Here is a 23,837-nt window from a genome sequence, read left to right as displayed (position 1 = left end):
CTCAGTGTTCACGTGGTATCTGATGGGGATAAAAGTGCTGTCAAATGTACACTTACTCACCAACTTCTGTGTTGCTTTTTGTAAAAATTATTAAAATAAGTTTACATCCTGTTGCCAGGATTACACCTCCCTTTGCTAACGACAATGGATGTCTCTGTTTCACTCAGTTCCTCTGATTCCAAATGTCAACTCTGAGTGGGCTTCCACATATCCCGTAATAAATTTCTACAGAAGGCTTTGTTAGGTTTACAGCCACACCAACAACGACATTCTGCTGTGTGCATGTCCCGGTAAGATATTAGGAAGCTTTGATGACACTGGCAATGTTCATCACCTTTTAAAACTAGAAGGCCCAGGAAATGCATCTTGAGATAAAATTCTACTTCTTTATCCACACTTGGAGCTAGTTCTCAGGAGCTCACCCATGTTCTCCCTGAAGTCCTGACTCTTTGAGTGTGGAAATGGGAGTTTGATGAAATGGGGTGATGTCTCCCTTTTCTCATACAGCTTCATACAACCTCACTTCAATCCAAAATAACACAGTATTGTTAAAAACATGAAAGGAACACATATATTTATAGCATTTACACGTTTATAACTCCATACATCTTCAAACAGGGGACTGAACATCTATGGCAGAGTCAGCATTATGAGACCTGTTGCTAGACAAGACTTGATTCTTCACTTTTTATGTAATTTTTGCCTCAATCCAACATTAGCACATGTGTGAACATATTGGAAATGGTCAGAAATTAGATCAGAGATAATCAACTGTGTTCCTTAGAAAGCCAGTAGGGAGGTATGGTTATGGCATGACTGTGTTGACAAGAAGACCGTAATTGATCTCTCTCCAGTGGAAAATCACACATTCACAAAAGCAAGGCGTGACAAACTGGACATAACTATTTTTCGTATTAATCTTATTTTATTAATCCTTTGAGAATTTCATACACTCCTGCCCATTTGATCCATTCATACTTCTTTAAAGTTCTAGCCAACTCACTTCTGTGTGTGTTAATTCCTGTCCTGGAATGGCATGTCCACAACAGAGGAGCACCTCTGTGTAAAAGCCAGACAACTGCAAGGTCTTAAATGTGTTCAGTTGTCATTCACGTGAAGCAGATGCTCATAGAGGAAAGAAGTAGACTAAAGGCGGCTTGGGACTAAAGCCTTTGAAACCCAATTCCCTTCTTCTTGGGTGACAGAATCCTCTGACCGATACCTCCTGAGCTACAGCAGCAGCAACGGCACAGTGTTCTTCTGCGCCATGTCCCAGCTCTACAACAAGGCGACGAAACGACCCTATAAAGCTCACATCTGCCAACTCTTGAAGCCTAAGCACATTGCTTTTTATTCAGACTTTTATCCTCAGATCACAACAGAAAGAGCATCTGAGCACATGGAGGTCCCTGTGAGCAAGACCAATGCACTCACAGAAGAAGGAGGAGTGAAGGATGTGTCCTTCATGGGTGGAAACGGCGTGTTCCACACTATGTCATGACAGGACAGTGAAGCACACCAATCTCTAAGTCAACATTTAAAATCACTTACAGTTCAGCAAGAAAATCAGTTCACAGATCTAGCAATGTATGGGGTTACACTGGGGGCTGCACCCCCACTCTGGCCTCTCAGACACAGCCTTAAAGTGTGAGCATGCTAGACAAGTCACTCCAAACACTGTTATGCCATCTACCGAGACTCACAGGTCACTGTGCAGCGGTGCTCAGTGAGTCAGAATGTATCCACAAGATGCACAAACTGTGCTCCTTCCCTCCCCTTCTCCAAGTACCTAGCCAGTGGTGTTTTTCAGTGACATTACTAACCACATCTCCACAGTTATCCCTAGTTCACCAGAGCAGAGGTCTCAGAGAGGTCCTGGACATGTCTGTAAGTCACTGTGTCCTCTCCTGCCTCTTGCCCTGAGATGGGTCTATGGGGGTGGCAGCAGCAGGCTGGAATGCTCCCAGGCAGCACAGCAATGAAAAGCCTTTTTACACGGGAGCTACAGGTACCAGAACTCACTTTACAAAGCAGCCTTTCTCTTTCTTCGTTCAGATGAAGCAACAAGGTCTCTTGCCAGAAGCCATGTACCAGAGAAACTAAATGAACCCCACTCATGTCACCTTAGACGTGGTCAGCAGTGGCACTGTGTGTGAGTGTGTGTGTGTGTGTGTGTGTGTGTGTGTGTGTGTGTGTGTGAGTGTGTGTGTGTGTGTGAGTGAGTGTGTGTGTGTGTGTGAGTGTGTGTGTGTGTGGTTTGCACACATACACGTGTATGTGCATATGTGTGCATGCATGTGTGTGTGCATGTATTTATGCATGTGTGTGCATGTGTGCACACACACATGAAAAGACAGCCTTACCTGTAGCCTTCGTGGCATCTGCAATTGTCACGTTTTGGATGTTGGCATTCACTTTGAAGGTCACTGCTGGTCCCAAAACTCTGAAAAAGATTTGGGAACAAGGTTATTTCTACATCAACATGGGGAGCTGCCTGTCTGTGAGCTCCAGAGCACTGATAGGTCAGGGTCCCCAGGCTGCCCTTTGCTATTCCTGGTGGCGTTTCTCTCAGATACTAGGGTTCTGTTTGCTTATCTAATGATTCAATTGCTGACTTTACTTTCCACAAAATTACACAGACACACGCACAAACATACACACATACATACACAAACATAAACACACACAAGCACACACACACACACACACACACACCATTGCACTGGCAATGGATTCTTATCAAAGGAACAGTACCTGTACCCAACACTGGCAGACAGGAATTCCTACAAGAATAAAGGAGAAATTGTTGCGGAAAAGGACCTTAGTCTTGAGCACAAGAGTCAAGATCAGAGTGGGCAGAAGTGTTTTCAAACTTCTTTTTACAGGGGCCACTTGAAGACCCATCACATCATTAAGAACTACTTAATACAAAAGCTGCTATTGAGGAGTTGCTAAGCAGGAATTTTCAAAATGCCTGAAGCTTTATATATGCCAAGTTGAACATGGCTTTGAAGAAATATATCACTTTCCAGTCAAAATCATCTGAGGACCCTGGTGATAGATAACCACTTATACAGCAAACATGGGGCTAGATATGTAGGGGCTGCTCTTGAAGGCAGGTGGACCCCATCTCCACAGGGATCCAGATACTTCATGGAATGGAATAGTCAGTACCTTCTGAAGGCAAATTCCTGATAGACTAGCAGTAGGAAAAGCAGCAGCGTGTGGTGGGAGATGGCAGCTGAGGAAGTCTTGGTGTGAGCAGCTGCCTCCTGCCAAACTTCTGCATGCCTGCCTCACACTCTTGTCAAAGGATACAACTGTTCACAGGAGTGAAACTACCACATACCTACAACCCTGTCATCCCTCCTCCCTCCTCCCTCTCAGCACAGACTTGACCACCATTTGCTCTCACCTAGAGTCACACCATCTAAGACACTGGCTCTGAACCATTCTTTGACCCTCACACTTAACTGTAGGCTCACAGTATCTTTATCTTGGCTTCTGAATTTCAGTCTCACCATCCTTCAGTCAGCCCAGGGCTTTGGCACACTGGGGGTGGAAGCTGTCTCGCTACAAGGCAGATAATGATCATTCCAGCAACCCGGTATCACTTTGGGCTCAGTAGGATGTGTGCTGAGCAGGTACATTCTCTGAGGAGTGCTACCCTTCTGACTCTTATACAATAAACATCCAGAGCCCAAGTTCTGCTGAAAACCCTGGAAATGCTGGCACTGTGTTTCTGTACTGTCATCTAGTCCAAATCTGTATCACCCTGAGATATATCTGCATTCAGATTTCCTCTCTGAGAATTTAGAGAATGACTTTGGAAGCCACTATGGTACTAATATGGGGATCAGGGTAGCTGCCATGACCTTGCTCAGGCCAACATACTGACCCCGTATGTCCCTTGTCCATGAATTCTTGCTTCCAGCTCTTAGATGAAACCTAGCCAACACCCTTCCTGGCCTTCAAGACCAAGTGGTTTCATTCACATCAGTACGAATAGAGAGGGACATGCTCCTTCCTTGCAATGTCACATCCAATCACCTCTCTGTGACTCACTCAGCTTTTTATCATATCTACCCGAGTAAGAACCAACAATGATGAATTCTCTCTTCTAACACCTTCTAGAAAGTACTTCACCCATTAAGCATTTGATGTCTATTGCTTAGATGGAGCAGGAGTCATCTGCACAAGAATCCATAGATGATTCTTAGCTTCCCAGCTGGGTCATCAGCTCTGGAAAGCACTGGGCTGATTTTGATGTGTATTTGCTTACATGGTGGATAAATGATTAACTTATGATAGAGTCAGGACTCTTAAGTCTAGAATTCTTCTGATGTTGACAATGTCCATATTCACACAAGAAATACCCAACTCCGGCAGCCACACCTACAGCTGTTGGAAGATGACACCAGAGTCAGTCCATAGCAATCAATTCCTCAGAACTCCAGGGTACCCTGGGTAGCTTGGACCCCTTATTTCAAGCCTCATGTCACCATCTTTTTTGAAAAAACAGTGTCAGACTGTAAAGTCATTCTGTCTGGGAATGGCTCCCAGAGGCTCCAGATATCATCTGGAAGATTATCCTCAGCAGCAGCCCCTGCTCTTACTAAATGAGATATACTGTTGTCTGCATCCACACAACTCTCAAAGGAATCCTTGGTTTTGTATCTCCAGAGTGATTTTTAGGAAGGAACAAAGGAAGGAAGAAAGAAAGGAGGGAGAGAAGGAAGGAAGGAAGAATGGATGGAAAGCATTAGACCCATTTGCTGAGGACTCTGGAAGTAGGTATCAGCAATAGTCTCCTAATGATGATCATTTCCCTTTGAGTAGCCCCCTTTTTGCCATGTCTGGGAAGGTTGTCAAGACTTGAACTCAAAGTTGAATCTTCCCTGAGTTCCCAGACCTCATGGACTTTTCCATTATAGCAGTCACCAAGACTGGGCACCACGATTCCCTAATGTCTCTAGGAACCCTGTGCAAAGTACCAATCAGTGAGGGCCAAAGTCACTGAAAAAGAGCCTTGTGGTATTCAAGAATCACCTAATGGAAGTCTAGAAACCAGGTGGACAAAAGCATCACCCAAGCCCTTGGCAATCACATTTAGGAACAGGTTTTATAAACACTATCTCTGTGTGGGTTTTGCTCATAGAAAAGCATAACTTCATATCTTGTGCCCAATGCTTGGTCCCACAGTATCATAGCTGGTTAGTTATGTATAATACTTACAGAATAGAGAAAGATTAGTTTAGGGAGTGGCCTAGTTTCTTTGTTGGGAAGCTATACCTCTGATGCTTGCAATCACTGGTTCTACAAAGAACCCAGAGATACCCTTGCTCCTTTGCCAACATGACATTTATGGTTTTTAAGACATGGGAAACTCCTACCTTCTATGTGTGGAAGAACCAACTCACTCAGATAATCCTCCCTGAGGAGCCTTCCTGTTTGAGTGGGTGTGATCAGATCTCATGGGATTCTTTGGGATATTCCAAATGACTTGCTGAAAATGCAAAGTGACTTGCTGAAAATGCAAAGTGAGAGGCTGGGGAATTAGGGCCTTCAGGAAAGGAAAAGAGTTTGACATAGAAATGCTCAGGTTGTTGCAAGACAATCTGCAGAGCCTGAGAAGGAATCTGCTTTGGTACTGTTGACAGTGAACCTTGGGATAAGAACAGTGATGCAGCTACTGGTACTAAGGTCTCCTGGGCCAACTATTATCCCAAAGCTACTCACTCACCCTGGCTCACACAATGTTTGTACTCTCATCATAAACTAATCGAATCATTTGAATCTTCTCTAAGAAGTAACCATAGCTATCAATCCTCATGGAAAGTTAGTCCCGTTGTCACACAGTATATGATCTCTTGCATAGCAGCTAGCTGGGCTATTCCTCTCTTAAGAGTCTACCACAGCAAGGGGTGTCCTGAGTCAATTGACTCTGACATCTAAATGCACAGAATAAGCAAGTCCTCAAGATATCAGCCACAGCTTCTAAGGTTATGGGCTTCTCAGTAGATGCTGATGACAAGAACATGAACTAGTCCAATACAGAGCATAGAAAACTGTGGAAGGCTTGGCCCTAAATGAGACATCTCTAACATGCTGCTTCCCAAACAGCTCAGGGGACATTACAGAAATCAGACAGGAATGACTATAAGACCCAGAAGTTATCAAAACTGATGTGAAATGGGATCTTTTGGATATAATGGGGGCAATACACTTGTGAATTTATAGTGGCTACAGTTGTCTGCACAAGACCTACACAAGATCAAGCCAGTCAAAGTTCATCATGGGTTGGGAAGGGTTCATCCCTACCTGAGCAGCTTTGCAGTTGACTTACTGCTCAATAGCAGGTCACATATGTGCAACATGATGTAATGCACACCCCACATAAGTCAGAGAAAACTCAGAATTACAGTGTAGTTAGGGAGATTCCCTAACAGACAGGAAGAAAGCCGAGCGCCAAGTCAGAGGAAATGCCCAGATGAAACTAGGAAGCAAAGGCACTCACTTTACTCTTTGACTTTCAAATTCGCTTCAGTCAGTGATAATTACTGAGATCACAGCACAGGCGATCTCATTATCCCTGGGAGCATTGTTTCTCTGAAGTCACTGGATGTGGCGAACACTTTCACCAGAAAAATGCTTTCCCCAGGAAGTGATCGGGGTTCCTGGAACTCTAGCCAGTATGGTGGGTACACAGACTTTGTGTGTGTTTGGGTTCAAATACACCTCATTCAATCTACACTCTTGAGTGCTCAGAATCGAACTCACAGCCTGAGTGGAACATTGAAGACATGCAGGTTTTCTCCATGAGCACTAGGAAGCTTGGCAGCCTCTCAGCATCAGTGTTTCTGTGTCCCCAGGAGTGACTGTGAACCTCACACAGAAATGACATAAACTCACATATGCAGGTGCACAAGCACGGACTTACTGTTCTTGCTGCTTTGCAGAAGCTTCTCCACACCCACTGCCACCTCCGTGCCGTCTTTGTGGTGCACCTGCAGAGCCCAAACACTCCGGCAAATTATGCACCTGCTACTTTCTTGCCCTGTGAGCTTGGCCCTGAACACTGGTGAATGAATAAAACTGGGATAATATGCCATGGCTTGGAAGATCTTTGTTTTGGGGTTTTATTGTTGTTTGCTTGCTGGTGGGTTGGTTAGGCTTTTGTTTGTTCTGAAGGCAAAATTCCATTTTGGGATTCACATGGGCCTGGGATCTTTAACCCTCTTGTTTATCCTTCTGAGTTCTGAGATGACAGGTATACTACCTTGCCTAGTAATTAGCTGTGTGGTCATCTAGATACATAGAGACAATTGTGTCCCTGTGTTTGTGTGTGTTTTATCACTGGTTGGGGGAGGGCACTCTTTATGTGCCACGAGCTATCCTTAAACTCGGGATCCTGCCTGTACCTCTTAAGGAGATAAAAATATAGGTGTACAGACAGGTGGTTTTGCATTATGTAATAGACACATTTACTTCAGGATATCTCTCTAGCTGGTACTGTGGATCAGATGGTCAGATGGTCCCTCTCCTTCATGTCTTGACCCCACACTATCTGGTGACCCCATGCACAGTTTCTCACAGCCCAAGCATTGTCTTGCCTTCTACAGAAGCCTGATGTTCTTTCTGTGTGGCACGAACTAAGGGAAGCAATGTATGGGCCATTTCTGCTCTTCCCTGACCTATGCCCTTTAGAAATCATCTACAGACAGTTACCATGGGGTTGACCTTAAGAGGGCCATTGGCTGACCTGACAGTGCCCAGTGAACCCACAATAGGAGTCCCTTGATGTGTGAACACACTTGACTGTCCTGGGTCATGAATCCTCAGTGACTATCAGTTGAGTGGCAAACAAGTTCACTTTCCAGGAGAGGTGACATTATGAACAGTAGAAAAAAAAAAAAAAAAAAAAAAAAAAACCTCTAAAGGGAGGAACTCATGAACTCTGGCCTAGGAAGAAGGGCTCTTCAACATATCTGAGAGGACATTACAGTTGAAAATGCTCTTATATGGCTGCTTAGGTATAGATGTGAGTGTCAGCTCTTAGAGATACCCCTAGACATGCTGGGTAGAATATGAAAAGCTGAATTCCTGAGACTTCACAAAATTCCCTCTGAAATTGCTACCAGCCAAATTAAACAAGCCATGCATGCTCTTGTAGGCAGAATGTATTTCCACAACATTTTATCACCTCTTATCTGGACTCAGACATAGCCCAGTGGCTCCAGAGCTCAGCGTGGCTCCGATGGATACTTTACACATACTGACCGTCATCTGTCCGCCTCACGAGCGTAGACCACGCCAACAAAGGACAAAGGACTACACAAAGTTTTAACTGTAATGCTTTGCTTATTTTCCAAAAACTCTTCCTCCTTCCATCAAAGCTTGTAAAACAAGCCAGTCAACCTGCCACAACTGCTCAACTGAAGGCTACTTAGGCCTCTATCTCTTCTTGCTGTTATTAAAATAGTTTGTACCATTCTGTACAATATCAGCAAGCAGGCACATTCTAAGTCACTGTGTGTCTGTCCACAGTGCTCCAGAACACCCTGAGTTCGGTCCACACTAAGACCTCCTTCACTGAGTTGGGAGCCGGCAAGCAAGTTCCTGATGAGAGCTTATTTTTCCTGTTATTTTCTTCTCTCCCTTCCTTGGGTGACATGGCTGAGCATCATGGGCAAGTTGCTTTGCTGCAGGAGCAGGTGAGCGGGCTGCAGGCGCAAATGCTCCCTACTTACTAAGTGTTCTTCCAGTTCCCATGTCCCCTGCTGAAGGCACTGTTTTACAGGCATCCATCTATTCCAGGCAGAATCCCCAGTGTTTATCTATTCTGTGACAGAAGCAAACCCGGGAGGTGAGACCCCTCTGTATTATCACACACTATTGAGACACCAGGTCAAGGCTGGGGACAAATGGTCAAGAGACTGAATTACAGCTTCTGAAAGCCTTCAAACTTAAAGATTTCTTCCTGCTTAGAGGGTGACATGACAGGGCACAGGCCAGGGAGAAAGAGTATGAGGTCCAGACAAAGTGCTGGTATCTCCCCCAGGAGACTCGGATGAATTGTCAGGTGACAACACCCAAAGCTGTGCCTTGGTCACTGTCCCAAACAAACACACCAGTGAAGAACGAAAGCGGGTTCTTGAAAGATGAGGTCCATAAAACCCAACCATAACCTCAGGCTCTCAAGGCCTGGGCTGCCTGGGCAGACGCAGGACTCCCTGCAGCCTGTCTCAGACCAGGGCTCTGTGGTTCTCATCCAGAGACTGGCTAACCTCTGGGCACTCAGCTCCACCTCTCCTCAGCCTCGTTCACCCCATTTTTCCCACCTGAGTAGATGCTGCGGGGCAAAGCGGCATTCATCAGCCAGCCCGGGACAGCCATGATTAGTTATAAAATCATAACTGTGGTCGCTGTATGTCTGCTGGCATAATTACATCAGCATCCTAATGTCGCTTTAATGGTCTCTAATGATGTAATAAGAAATAATGGGATTTATTTGACAGCTACATAACCATTAACAGAACATATTAAGCATAACTAGCACCTCCATAAAAATGCAGATGATATCAGCAGGCACTAGCCCACGTGTCCTGCATTTTCCATCTCTGAGACAATAAACGGCTCTGAGGATGAGATCTTAGATGAGGCAATAACCAAGGCAGGTCATGCTAGCCCTGGGCTCACCCTCCTGAGACACTTCTGAGGCCCAGTCACTGTCTAAGTCAGCCCATGACCCTGCGTGCATCGCTGTTGGGCCAGAGGGTTAAGGCACTGAGATACAGCTCGTGTGCTCCAAAGAGAAGAGCTGGGAACGCTAGCATGCACACATGCATCACACAAACAGTAATGCAATGACTGGGTGGAACAGACTGCTGGGCAGAACTGGAGAAGACTCCGGAACCAGCTGGGACCTATGTTTAGCTAGAACTGCGATTAGGAGAGGGAAGAGGAGGAGAAGCCAGCAAAGACCACAGGGAACCTGAATTCCAGTGTTCTACCTTTGAAAGGCAGGTTGTATGATGGTTCCATGTCTAGAAAGAAGGAACACAAGTTTTCTGGGCAGGAAGGATGACTGGCTAGTAAAATTCACAAAGAAGTCAGTTGGGGAGGCTCAGGCTTTCCTCTCAGAGAGGCTGAGACATCCCTGTCCCGGGTGCAGGGAGGGTCGGTCTGTGGTGAACAGGAAGGTAGAATGAGGCAAAGAAGCATAGACAGAGACCAGGAGCAGGAGTGGGGAGAGTCGAGACTTTGCCATTACTGTGCTTGGTCCCTTGCACCAAAGTCCCTTTATCCGCAGACATCCTCCCTGTGTCTGAACCAATGGATAGAGGCCCTATCCTCAAAAATATATTAACTACTACTTTCATTGTTGGAATAAAATACACGAGAAGAGATGATTTTATCCCGTCTTACAGTTTGAGGATATAGTGCATCATGGTGGGGAAGGCACGGCAGAAAGAGTCCTAGGTGAACGGTCGGTTGTGCCCACAGTCAGAAAGCAGAATGAGACAGATGCTGGTACCCACCTCATCTTATTTTTTCCACAACCCTTTAACTCAGTATTGGCTCCTGGGACAGGGATGGTGCTGCCAATGTTTGGGGCACATCCTGTCATCTCAGTAAGGCCTCTCTGAAGACACCATCACAAGCACACCCAGAGGTACATGTCCCAGGTGTTTCTAAACACCCTCAAGTTGATGATGATGACGAATGTGTATTCCTGGATGGCAGCAAAAGACTCAGTTCAGCTGTGAGCAGTTCTTAGAGACTAATGGGGAGCAAAAACACAAGTAATGGCTGGCCCGTCCACACAAAGGAGGAAGGAGGTCCGACACTGACAGGAAGAGGAAGAGATTAGGCTTCCAGGTCTGCAAAAACTGCTTCTCAGCCTGAACAGCCACATTTGGCTCCCCTCAAAGTAAAACCTCTCATTGTACCTTAACTCCCAAAGTAGAGCTACAGAGACTTCAAAAGTAACTCCTCCTGCCTCAGGACATCTGCACTGCAGTCTTAGGGTGGCTCAGGATGCCTGGCCAGGTGAGGAACAGTGTCTACTACCCATTACACAATCTTGATGACCACGCTCCCTCCTTGTGGCAGATGCTGACTCCTCAGGATTTTAAGATATGCCAGAAGCAGTGGGGAAGGGAGGAGTAGATAGATGTAGCTTGGGAGCGCCGTGCATGGGCCCCTCTCAGGAATTCCCTGTAGTGTCTAGAGAGCCCTCCATCCATACCTCCCTCTACCATCTTCCCTGAGAACAACATGGTTCTACTCGCAGGTTCAGCATGTCACATGCAGAGCCTCAGAGGCAGGCATGCAGACTGTGGAACAGCCACACCAGCCTGCTCATTATATCACCAGGCAAAGGGACAAACAAGGGCAGCAGAGGCAGCATTGCCCCTTCAAGACACTCAAATTCCCTTGTCACATACTGGCTTCCACCTGCTACCTGGTATACAACCACCAAGGAGAGTTTTTATAAAAAAGAATGATGATTTTTGGTGAAGTCCATGCCTGCCAGAATAAGCTTTGTGTTGGAGGAAACTATGTGCTGGGGGTGGGGAGGGCGAGCAGAATCTGTGTGCTGTGGTTTTCTTTTTCCTGATGATCTGCATGAGGTGCCTGAGTTACAACTGCCACCCACAGAGGTTGGCCCACTTTACTGAGCTCCAACAACCTCAACTCTTCTGACATCTACTGCCCCAGTCTCTCCTACAATATGATCACCTTTAACCACAAAGCAACCCTCCCTCAACAAAAAAGGGCTGCGGCTAAATCTGATGAGACAGCCTAGGCTGCAAAGGGTTCTTGCCTCATGTCCATCAGGTTTGAAGTTAGGAGTGCACATGGTGCCTGCATTGCTCTTTGAGACATTTGTCACACAGACATTAGCACATTCCACTCAACAGCCACTCATTTGGAAACACATCCAACATATGCCTGGGACCAAGAGGCAGTCAGTGGCTGAAAACATACTGAGGAACAAGAGAACATGAATCTCCAGGAGAACATGGCCCTCCCATCCCTCAGAAACACCAGAGCTGGTTCTTCCTGTTTGGGGATTCTCTGATCCCCATGAAGTTCTGAGCATGGAGAAGAGTTGTATATTTTCAGGATTATGATATTCACAATTCAGCGATTCCGTGAGAAAAACTCAGCTAAACAGGAGGGAATAGCAGCTGTGTGCTGTTGCCTGCCACTGAACCCGGGAGTGTGCCAAGTCTGTCCTGGGTTCTCTACCTCCTGCTCCCTTCTGTTACCTGGACTCCTTGACATCTCTTCTGTCCCCAACCCCACTCGGCTGTGCTGTCCTCACCCTACTGTAGGTCCTGAGTGAGAAAGCTCCTGGTTTACCTGTAGACACTGCCTTTATGTTGAGTGAGTTTAAATGTGTACAGAGCAAAGCAATGAACATCCCAAAGTACAGGGAGAATCTATGTTTGGATGTTTTCATGGAATGTCTGAGTAGCAGGTAATTTGAGGCCTCCTCTTAGATGTTCTTTACAATCTACTATGAGTAGTAAAATCTGGGGCAAAGACAGTGTAGAGGCATGTAATAGCTAGTCTCCAGGACACGGCTGGGCCACAGTAGACAGTACAATCCATCGCCAGTATGTAACAGCCTGAAAGAACCAGAGCCTGTGTGGTGTGAACAGATACACCTGTCCAGCACATGTGCGAACAGGGTCTCAGACCAGCCTCTGCTTCATGTCATTTCACATAACCCAGTGTCTCCTGATGGCATGCTTCCCTTGCACCTGGCACCCTGCCCACTAACAGCATCAGCATAGCTGCTGTGCATTCACATACAGCACCTATATACTCTGCAAGGCATGGACACACATTGGCTCTCACCAATGGGACAAGAATCTTGGCTTTGCTGTGGCTGAAAGTCCAGTGAACATGCTTCCAAGACAGTGTCAAGACCTTGTCAACAAAGACAGTGAGGCCAGTGTAGCATCTCCGAGGGCTTCCTTAGAGCCTGGAACCTGTTCTAGCTGCTCCAGAGTCAAAGTGGTGGCAGCTGCAGTGGCCCCAGAAAGCTGGCCTCTACCACACCATTGCCAGGAGAGTAGGCATTTTGTAATCAAATGTAGATTTCGGCTGTGTTTAAATAAGTTCCCAAAGCCCAGGAGAATTTTTCTTTCATTTCTGTTCTAAAGAGCTCTCCTCTGATATAATTAACAACCCGAGGCATGCAGCTCATAAAACAACCTATGAGTTTTATACGATGCCAGGCAAGCAAGCACAAGACAGCAGGCCTGAAGTACAGTACTTACTTGATATCTGCAAAGAAGCCGGAAGGTAACTGGAGGATGTGGGTCACTTCATCCATCAGCTGCTTCCCCTTCTCTGGACTTAGAGGGCTGGAGAAGAGGAACAGGAATGCCATTACTAAAGCAGGACACGAGGTCTTAGGGGAGCTTCTCAGATCATAGCTACCTTTTGATATCAAATTTTGTCAGTTCTAGGGACCCACTGATCCCCAACATGTGCCCTGACCCAAGGCCCTGCTGTACTTCCTGCTTTGGGTGGTGACTACTGATCCCCAGTGGTACTCTGGTCTGTGAGAAGATGTTCCTCCCTCCCGGTAGGTGCTCTGCCACTCTGACTGACCCCCTTGCTCTAGGATCTGTTCTGTGGTATACTGTTTCCCATTCCAGCTCTGGGAGGCCTCTCAACCTTGGCCTACTTGGGAGCTACTGCCTCTGGATGTCTGTCCCATGCTGGGAGATGTACTACTCCTTGGCACATGCCCTGCTCTGGGGTAAGTACCCCACATCTGTTGCACAAGCACAAGCCACTCTGACAGACATTTGATTCTGAAAGGGAGAAGATACTTCTGTCCAATGCAGGTCATTTCCCAACATGTACTCTACTTGGGAGTCTCCCCCACATAAGCCCCAGACATGGGGGAGAAGCTTCTCTCCGTCTTGCACCCCATTCTTGCACCACTGCTTCCAAACACACACACACACACACACACACACACACACACACACACACCTTTCTGTGTGAGATGCTCTCTGATGTAAGCCCTGCTTAAGGGCCTGCTGTGCTCTTCCACGGCTTATTTTGGGACTTCTGCCTCAGGGACCAGGTGATTCCTCAGGCGTGATGAATCACCTGATTTTCCAGCAATCAGACAGACAATACGGTGCAAATGGAATTGTTAGGAAGTGTAATGGGCCTGTGATGCTACCACAGGCTCATCTCAGCCTTCAATAAAAATATAATAAAGAGGTTGGGGGGCAGGGAGAAAAGGAGACAGAGGAGAGTGATCAGGGAGCAGAGGCCGAAAATCTGATTGCTAGGTGGCGTTGAGTGCACAAAGGAAGCAGCCATGTTACAGACTCATTTCTAATGTGAATTACAATGTGAGGGGAAGGGCATTAATCACACATGCCAGTCACTCACACACAGGCCGTGTGAGCCCGCTTCAGTGGTAGGTAGAGATTCGTGCAATAAGGGTTGCCATCCCAGGAGGATGCTGGAGCCCCAGGCTCCCCAGCAGGCCACCATAGGGAGAACAGCTTGATTATGGAGCAGGAAACAAGAACCAGTGGGCCTGGAAGTTCTCAGAACCAACCCTGAGCTCCAGAATTGTGTTTCACAGATCACAGCTGCCTGTGAAATCCTCTTAGAACCACTTCAGTGAAGCCTTAATTCGTATCGGCAGAGCAGGACAAAGGCTTTTGGCCAGAGAAACTTCCGCTGCATTTTCACCAGCAGACACGGAAGGGATGGGACGGCAATCTCTGCTCCCGGGGACTCGTGTTCTCATGCAGGGACACATAACAGAGACAGCCAGAAAGCAAGTCATATCCCTACAAGTGTGGTGGTGTCATCCCCACATCAAATCACTGATGTCCTAGCCACCATGTCATGTAACTCTCTGGAACCAGTCCTGTGTCTTTAATTTGTGAAGATGAGTTACTAGTGTCATTTGGGAATGACAGCGACTAGGGAACAATATGAAGACTTAGAAAGCTACTGTAGTTAAGGTGTATCCAAGAGTACCGGCAGTAGGACATCAGCCTGGCGCCCGAGCCTCACTCAGCCCAGGAGGAAAGAGGACATGTCTGCTGCCTCACTTTGGAGTTTTAGCTCCCAGCACCATGAGAGGAATGCCTAAATTCAGGCCGACAGTATGTGGTATTTTGTTGTGGAGGAAGATTCAAGGAAATGTAGAGCTGGGTTGAGGAGAGACAGAGGAACTGTCTTGGAAGGAGTTAGATAAAGCCTCTTTCCAAAGGCCATGGCACAGTCACACGGCATTGAATATAGAGAAAGACATGGTCAAAGGTCAGGTGACAAGGAAGCTAAGTCAGAGCATTAGGGGCGAAGTATGAGTCTGCCAGGGTGAACACAAGTGAGATAGGTACCATGTGGACTTCCTCAAGGACAGAGTGAAGCCTGAGGTGCAGGAACCATACAAGTAATGATGACAACCAAGAGGTGAGATGCAGGGTTTGTGGGGTTTCGAGGTTATGCTGAGTAATCTGACAGTTAACCAAGAATATGGAAGTGGAGACGCCACAGGAATGTCAACCCATGTACTGAGTAGATAGTACCTAGCTGGAGACTGTTAACCAAGTAGTCACTAAAAGTCAGCTGAGGGAGGGTTGTTGAAGTTGCAGAGCTCAGATCTCTAGAGTTTAAGGAAGCAGCAGGAGAAAGAACCAAGCAGCCACAGAGACAAGAGTGACAGATGTCAGAGATGAAGGTGAGAGCATGCACGAGGTCATTGACGAGTTGACCTAAGTGGACCTGTGACACAGGAGGTCTGACTGGAGGCTGAACTGTGAAGAGGGGAAGGGAGAGAAGAAATGAGCTCATAAGTTCTGTCTGCTCAGAGTAGGGTATAGTTAAGCTGAGAACACTCTGCTTTCTGCCAGAATTATTATTCTGAGATGCAGAGGGCAGGTTGGGATATTTCATAAAAGATAGAAACAACTTGTTTTGGTGAAAGACATGCTGGAGCTGGAAAGACAGCTACTACCTATCCACTTAAAAGTCTATGAGACTACGGAATCCATTGTTCAGACCACATCAGTCCATGGGGAACCTGGATTCTTGGAAGGTTAGTAGTTGGGGGAGCTTCAAGGACACCATGGTATTTTTTATAGATTAACAGAATCAGGTGTGGACATTAGTAATTTGTTGGGCCCGAATGTTTGCAAATAGAAGAAAAATATGATAGCTGAGTGGGTGCTGAAGGGTTTCACCACACTCCAACATTCAACCCAGCTGTACTTATGACCATGATCAATGTGAGGTCAGGAAAAGCTGACCCTAGATCACATATTCTTCTGTGTACACCAATGTATATCTCTCTTCATACACCAACACATGTCCCAGGAATCATGCCCACCCTTTCTCACATACTAACACACTAAACAGATAAATGTAGAGGGAATCTTTTGTGTAATATATCGGAGCTTCACCTGTCAATAAAAGGCTTTTTACCTGTGAGCATAGGCGGTTCTTTATCCATGAGGTAGAAGTTCTATATATAGAGAGAATTTCTGGGATAAAGCTGGAGGCACAGGGGAGATTTGCCCAGAACTGAGCAAGAGAGCCACATGAATCAACTCTAGGGAGAGGTAATAAACTATGTGGCACTCAGAATGGAACAAGTGGGTAATTGAGTTTAAGCTAGTCAGGAATTAGGTTCAAGCTATTGGAATAAGTATTTATTAATATATAACTAAGACTTTAACTGTAAAAATACACAGTTTCTCTAAAATAGCCAAAGTCTCTTTAAAAATTCAAAAGTCTTTCAACTGTAGACTCTGATAAGATCAGAATAAGTTAGATTCTTTCCTTCTTACTCCAGGAAGTAAGAATCACTGCACAGTTATCCAGACCCAAGCAAACCCAATGTCCAACAGTGAAATCTCAGTGTCATATCTACAGGACCCACGACCTTCTATGCTACTAAGGGCTTGCCATGGTACATCATCCTGACTCCCAGGCTCAAGCTCGATTCACTACACAGTTGCTACTGTCCTTGGTGGTCAGCACATGCTACGGCACCTTTGAGATTTGTAGAATCTCTGCATCTGGGCTACACTTTGACTGGGGGCTCTCCTCAAGAAGACACATGCCAAGCCTCAAACTTTCTCCAAGACCACTTCGATCCTGGGCCTTCTACTGCAACTTAAGTGGCACTTTTGCAACTGGCTTCTCTTGACTTCTCTTTAGTAGCTCATGCTACACAAGTGTCAAGGACAACTGTTCTCCCTGGTCCCTTCATGCCTTCCAAATAAGCACCACTTGAATGACTCCTATACTACCAAGTTCTTCTGTCAGCATAAGGTAGGCTCCCTGTAGACCACAGTTCCTGTGTGCTGACTCTGAAGAACATCCCCCAAGATCTTCATCTCAGTGATAGACACTGGGCCCTTCTTTTTCTGTTTTTTTTTTTTTAATTTACCTATTTATTCACTCCACATTCTGACTACAGCCCCCCTCCTCTCCTCCCAGCCCCACCCTCACATCCCCTTAACCCCCTTACCCCCTCTCTACTTCTCCTCAGAAAAGGAGAAACCTACCATGGGTACCACTCCATCCTGGCACATCAGGTCACAGTATATCTAAGTACATTCTTTTACACTGAGGCCAAACAAGAGAATCCCAGCTAGGGAAAGGGATCCAAAGGGAGGCAACAGAGTAACAGACAGCCCCTGCTCCAGTTGTTAGGGGACCCACATAAAGGTCAAACTGCACATCTGTTATAAATTGGTAGGCAGCCAAGGTCCAGCCCATACCTGTTCTTTGTTGGTGGTTGAGTCTTTGTGAGCTCCCATTCGAACCTGAATTAGTTGACTTTGTGGATTTGTTTTAGCTTGTTTTGGTTTTTAGAGTCCTTGACACTTCCAGCTCCCTCAAGCCTTTCCCCCACTCTTCCACAAGTCTTCCTGAGCTCAGCCTAATATTTGGCTATGGGTCTCTGCACCTGTTTCCATCAGCTGATGGATGAAGCCTCTCAGAAGACAGTTGTGCTAGGTGCCTGACTGCAAGCACACAGTATAATTAATAATGTTAGGGTTGGCTCTCTCCTAACTCATTGGACCAGTTATTGGTTGGCTATTCCTTCAATCTCTGATCAATCTTTTTCCGTGCACATCTCATAGGCAGAATAGATTTAGGGTTGAAGGTTTTATGGGGGGTTGGTGTCCTGCTACCTCCACTGATAGAGAAGCACTTTATTTGGTGTCCTTAGTCTTCAGGAAAATGCAAATCAAAATGACTCTGAGATTCCATTTGACACATGTCAGAATGGCTAAGATAAGACTCAGATAACAGCACATGCTGGCAAGGCAGTGGACCAAGGGGAATACTTCACTGCTGGCGGGAGTGCAAACTTGTATTTTGGAATCAATTTGGCAGTTTTTTAGAAACTTGGGACAAGTTCTTTCTCAAAGTCCAGCTATATATACACCCAAATTATGCTCCACCATACCTCAAGGATATCTGCTCAACTATGTTCATAGCAACTTTATTTGTAATAGCTACAAACCAGAAACAACCTAGATGTACCTCAAACTAAAAAGTGAAAGCAGAAAATGTACAATTACAAAATAAAATTTTACTCACCTATTAAAAACATGGAAATCATGAAATTTTCAGGTAATTGAATAGAACTAGAAAAGATCATCCTGAGTGACATAACCCAGACCCAGAAGGACATATATGATATGTACTTATAATCAGATATTAGACATAAAGTACAGGTTAATCATGCTACAACCCTTAGACCCAAATAACAGGAAGGGCACACGGGAAAATGAGTGAATCTTACTCAGAAGGGGATATAAAATAGACATTGGTGGTGGATAAAGGGAGGGAGCTGAGCGAAAGAGAGGTAAGGAGGGAAACAGGACTGGGGATCAGGTGCAGGGAAGGGAGTCAAGAAAGGGTTTGGAGAGAGAATGAAAATCAGTGGCGCACTTGGGGGAGGGAGGAACAATCTCAGGGAAAGCCAAAGACCTGGCATGGGAGAAGATTCACTGGAGTCTCTAACCGGGACTCCTAACAGCTAGAGATATGCTGACAGAAGTGGCCACCTCCTGTAGCCACACAGGACTACCAGTGGAGGAAGCTGGTCCCTTCTGAATCACAGCTGATTCTTCAGTCCCAGCTGACCAGTATAGGTTGCCCCAGAAAAGCAATGGTTTTACTTTAGTGGTTTAGTCTCTTATTAATCACAGCTAACTGTTTAGATCCAGTTGATAGGAAGCACAAATGCTTAAACATCACACACTGGCTCTAATAGAGACATGGATTTCCTCTGAAACTTCATAAACCAGGATTCCATTGTCTGCATCTCTTTTAGTATTCCTATTTTCCAAGTTCCTATAAAGCAGCCCATTAAATGATGATCACTCAATGACTTTTCCCGCTCAAAGTTCTAAAGTCTTTCCACAAAGCATCATGGTCAGGTCTGATACATCAATACCCCACTCCTGGTACCATTTCCTATCTTAGTTGGGGCTTTCTATTGCTGTGATAATATCCCATGACCAGGATCATTTTGTGGAAGAAAGGGTTTATTTCTCTTATACTTCCATATACCAGTTCATCATTAGGGGAAGTCAGGGCATGAACCTGAAGGCAGAGGCTATTGCAGAGACCAAAGAAGAAAATGGCTTATTGGCTTTCTCAACCTTATTTCTTATAACACACAGACTACCAGCCCAGGAATGGTACCACTCACAGTGAGACGGGTCTTCATACATAAGTCATTAATCAAGAAAATCATTTACAGGCTTGCCCACAGGTCACATGGTGAAGAAATTCTTTAAATCGAGGTTCCTGTTTCCCAATTCCTCTAACTGTGTCAAGATGACATAAAACCAACTAGCACACTGTGCCTGGCACACCTCCTCAGGTCCTCTTTGCCTGTAACTGCCACCCATCATTTATCCACTGATAACAGCCCTCTAGCACTAACATCTCTCATTTACCTAAAACTCAGCCTGCACCTTGATAGAACCCAACTGGATGATCACTCCAATGATCTTCTAGGTCTATATGTCAGCTCCAAACTCAAACTTGCAGGAAGTAAGGGACATTTATCTTTCTTAAAATTTAGCTTCAATATTTCCATGATGACTTGATTTGACTTTATAGTTTGTGTTGACCTACTTACGCTAATTTTATTTCTAGATTATTTTCCACCAAAGAGTGAGAGTGGCCCCCAACCCCATATACCTCATGACTGTGTCAGCCCTATAAAGGGAAAATGTCCAATATCATTTACAGCGAAGCTAGTCAGTAGCGCTTTGAAGATGAAGATCACTGAGCCAAATCTTCTGTCTCCACAGTAAGACAACCCCAGTCACACGAACTACAAGGCAGGGCAAGCTGACTGTTTCCTGCACAGATTCTGCTCAAATGAGCACCAAGTTATCTCTGCCATATTTTCAAATACACAGCAATCAACTGTCACTTCATGGTCAGAGCTTCCTTAGGAAGCTGCTGGAGTTAATCTGGAAAATCAATGGGAGGATTTGGCAGAGCAGCTTAGGCTGTCTATGTATGGCAGCTGCCACCCTGATCTCCTGGAGGAGAGCAGACCCTGACACTTGCTGTTAGATGGGCTTACAGATGGGAAAGTCTTCAGTACCACCCCCAGCACGAGCACGCCGGCACACACACACACACACACACACACACACACACACACACACACACACACACACACACACACACAGTAAGCAGCAAGGGTTTCAGAGATAAATATGAGGTCATTCTAAGAGAAACTGACTGCTTCCTGGTATCTACCAATTGAGCAAAACAGGAAGAATCCAGAGTGCTCGTGGCCATGATTCCACAGGCTAGCCCTTCGCAGTGGCAGTAAGCACAAAGAGTATGGCTCATAGACTTTCACACAAACACAGCTTGAAGAATTCCACCCAAGTCAGCATGGGCATCCATGCAAACACAGCATACAGGAACTCCATTACATGTGACACAGAATAGGGCTATATGAAAATCCCATAAATATATCCAATGCAGCATTGAGTGTAGACTCACGAAGGAAACGTGTGAGCTCACATATAAATATAGCTCACAGTCTCCCACACAGCCTCACCATACCCCAAATAAGACTCTGGATGAGCAGTAAGAATGAATGAGAATGGCATGTGACCAAAGGGGCCACCGCATGGCACTGTTAAACTAGAGACTAGCAGGCTGGAAAGATGGCTTGATGGTGAAGAGCACTTGCTGCTCTTGCAGAGGACTAGGACTAGGGTTCAGTTCTCTGAACCCATATTGTGGCTTAGAACCACCTTAATTCCAGTTCTATGGCATCCCATGATCTCTACTGACCCCTCAGGGCACCAGGTGTGCACATTACATACATGTAGGCAAAACACTCACACATAAACTTTTCTTAAAAACAGAATGCCAAAGAAAAAACTTTCAGATCAGATGTGTTAAGAGCAGTGGGAAGTTCTGGAAGGCTCTCTGTGCTGCTGCTGAGCTCAGACATGCACATCTCCTCACAGCATGCACTCACAGCACCATTATCAACTGGTTTCCTTTCTATTTTATTTTGAGATGACTTTTTGCTATGCTGCCTACTCTGTTCCTGATCCTAACCTCAAGCAACCTCCTTCCTCAGCCTCCTGAAGAGCTGCGACTATAAGTAAGTATCACCATGCCTAATACTCAGCCTTGTTTTATTTTACTTTTTGAGGCAGCGTCTCACTATGTGGTCCTGGCTAAGATGGAACTCTCTAGATAGACTAGGTAGTCTTCAAACTAAAATAAGCCTCCTCTGCCTCTTGAGTGCTGGGATTAAAGGCATGGTCCACACTCAGTCTAACCTGTTTTTAAAAGTGGAAACAAAGGCTTACAGATTCTTCCCCTCTCCTGTTCTCCTAACCATGAGTTTTCCTTCTACAACCTTTTCCCAGAAGAATGTGGCTATAGGACAAGGGGAACACCTATATACATTTGCCAAATTTAGAAGTGGTTTCCTCTTCCTAGGGAAGTAACTTTCTCCTCAGCCCCACTCTTTTTCCCACCAGCCATTCCCTTCTGCACCCCAACAGTATTTGACCTGACACCATCCTGAGGCACTGTAGATGCTGACCCATCTTCATACCCTTGGGACTGTAGATGCTCTCCCACCTTTAGATCCCATGAAACAAATTTGTAAAAGTGATTTTTAAATAGTGGCAACAGATTGCTCTGTCTGCCAGAGAGGACCAGACTGAGCCTTTTTCTCTACTGTGGCAGTGATAAAGTGAGGAGCCAGAATTCGCTTCCTTCTTCAGATAGGACATGCAGATTTACAAATGCCTTCGCTTCCTTCTTCAGATAGGACATGCAGATTTACAAATGCCTTCGCTTCCTTCTTCAGATAGGACATGCAGATTTACAAATGCCTTCGCTTCCTTCTTCAGATAGGACATGCAGATTTACAAATGCCTTCGCTTCCTTCTTCAGATAGGACATGCAGATTTACAAATGCCTTCGCTTCCTTCTTCAGATAGGACATGCAGATTTACAAATGCCCCTGCTTTTAAAAGAACATTGTACAATTGTCGGGATTTCACAGATCATCTAAGAGTTTGCTAACACCCTGCTCCAGAGAATGCCAACTAACTAGTTAATCTGACACGGGGGCAGGACCACAGTAGTGGTGGTGAGCGCCAGTGTTGGTAACAGCAGAGACACTCAGCAGGACGACAAGACCCTTGCCAGCAATAGAACCCACCAAAGGCAAGGCAGGACAGAGAGTCATCCAGGGGCATAATGGTCTTTCTGTGGCTCCTGCATATAATGGACAACTGTTCTGAATAGCCTCAAAGGCATGGCCAAGTGAGGACGAGGAAGGTTCCAACATAAAATCTCAGCATAGTAATACTGCATTTTCTCCTGTACAAAGGCCACCAGCAGAGTAAATGACCTGTTCTGACAGATTCCTGCTGCTCAGAGGTGCCAAGGCTTCAGGGAGACTAAATCCCTTACAGCCCAACTCTTCATTTTGAGGATGACTTTGATTTAGGCCATCAGCAGAACATGTCACCCAAAAGGTGAAGAGAGCACTGAAGGGATTGTTTCTCTCTTTATGGGGCGAGAGTGGGGGTCACCACTGGTTGCTATTTGTAGGAGCCTAAAATGACAATGTTTTCATGAAGGTGTTTGTCTGTCACACATAGTGCAACTGAGGCCAGGACCCAGGCCAGAGTGGTGCCTGCAGGGCCTTTTGTCCTCACACATGGGATACTGATGTCCTGAAGTAAGGGAAGATCCCACGCAATGATGGATGCACACACATACACACAGTGCACAACATGCAGGTAGAACACATGTAAAGCATGAGACCCCCACATTATACACATAGACCATATAACACATATATATCACAGTATATGATATCATATTTAATATACACAAATCACACAACATACTATATATGCATAGAACATGAAACATATACAATCTAGCAAATAATACATAACACCCAAGGCAGCATATAACACAGAAATTACACACACACCAACATAAAGATATACATACAGGAAAGTTGTTCTCAGGGAAGTAGACACCTTCCCTGATTGTTGAATAGTTTGCATGCTTGGTAAGCTATAGGGGTTTGCAACATGTAGAGCTGTGTCCCACATCCCCTTCAGGGTGTGTTGTAAGCACCTCATGTGTTCTCTTTATTCTCTAGTACACAGCAGGGAGTGAGAGGCAGACAAGCCAGCATGGCATGTCTGAGCAAGGATGGAGAATGGGAGTTCTGCTCTAGGAAAGGGAGGGCAGAGAAGTGCAGGGAATGTGGGGCAGGGGAA

At 45.6% G+C, this 23,837-nt stretch overlaps 1 protein-coding gene across 1 annotated transcript in view; it reads right to left on the bottom strand.

Annotated features, from left to right (window-relative positions):
* Window positions 1-23,837, bottom strand: part of PTPRN2 (protein tyrosine phosphatase receptor type N2) — a gene marked incomplete at both ends in the record, with an annotated part of 697,231 nt that overhangs the window by 348,051 nt on the left and 325,343 nt on the right. The window contains 2 exons of the mRNA XM_080936716.1: window positions 2,364-2,443; window positions 13,299-13,385. Coding sequence (XP_080792842.1) covers window positions 2,364-2,443; window positions 13,299-13,385 — 167 coding nt within the window. The remainder of the gene's footprint in view (window positions 1-2,363; window positions 2,444-13,298; window positions 13,386-23,837) is intronic.

This window comes from Micromys minutus, assembly GCF_963924665.1.
Source record: "Micromys minutus genome assembly, chromosome: 1".
In the NCBI taxonomy this organism is placed as follows: domain Eukaryota; kingdom Metazoa; phylum Chordata; class Mammalia; order Rodentia; family Muridae; genus Micromys; species Micromys minutus.
Note: the sequence above shows the minus strand (reverse complement) of the source record. Positions and strands in the feature narration are given on the sequence as shown.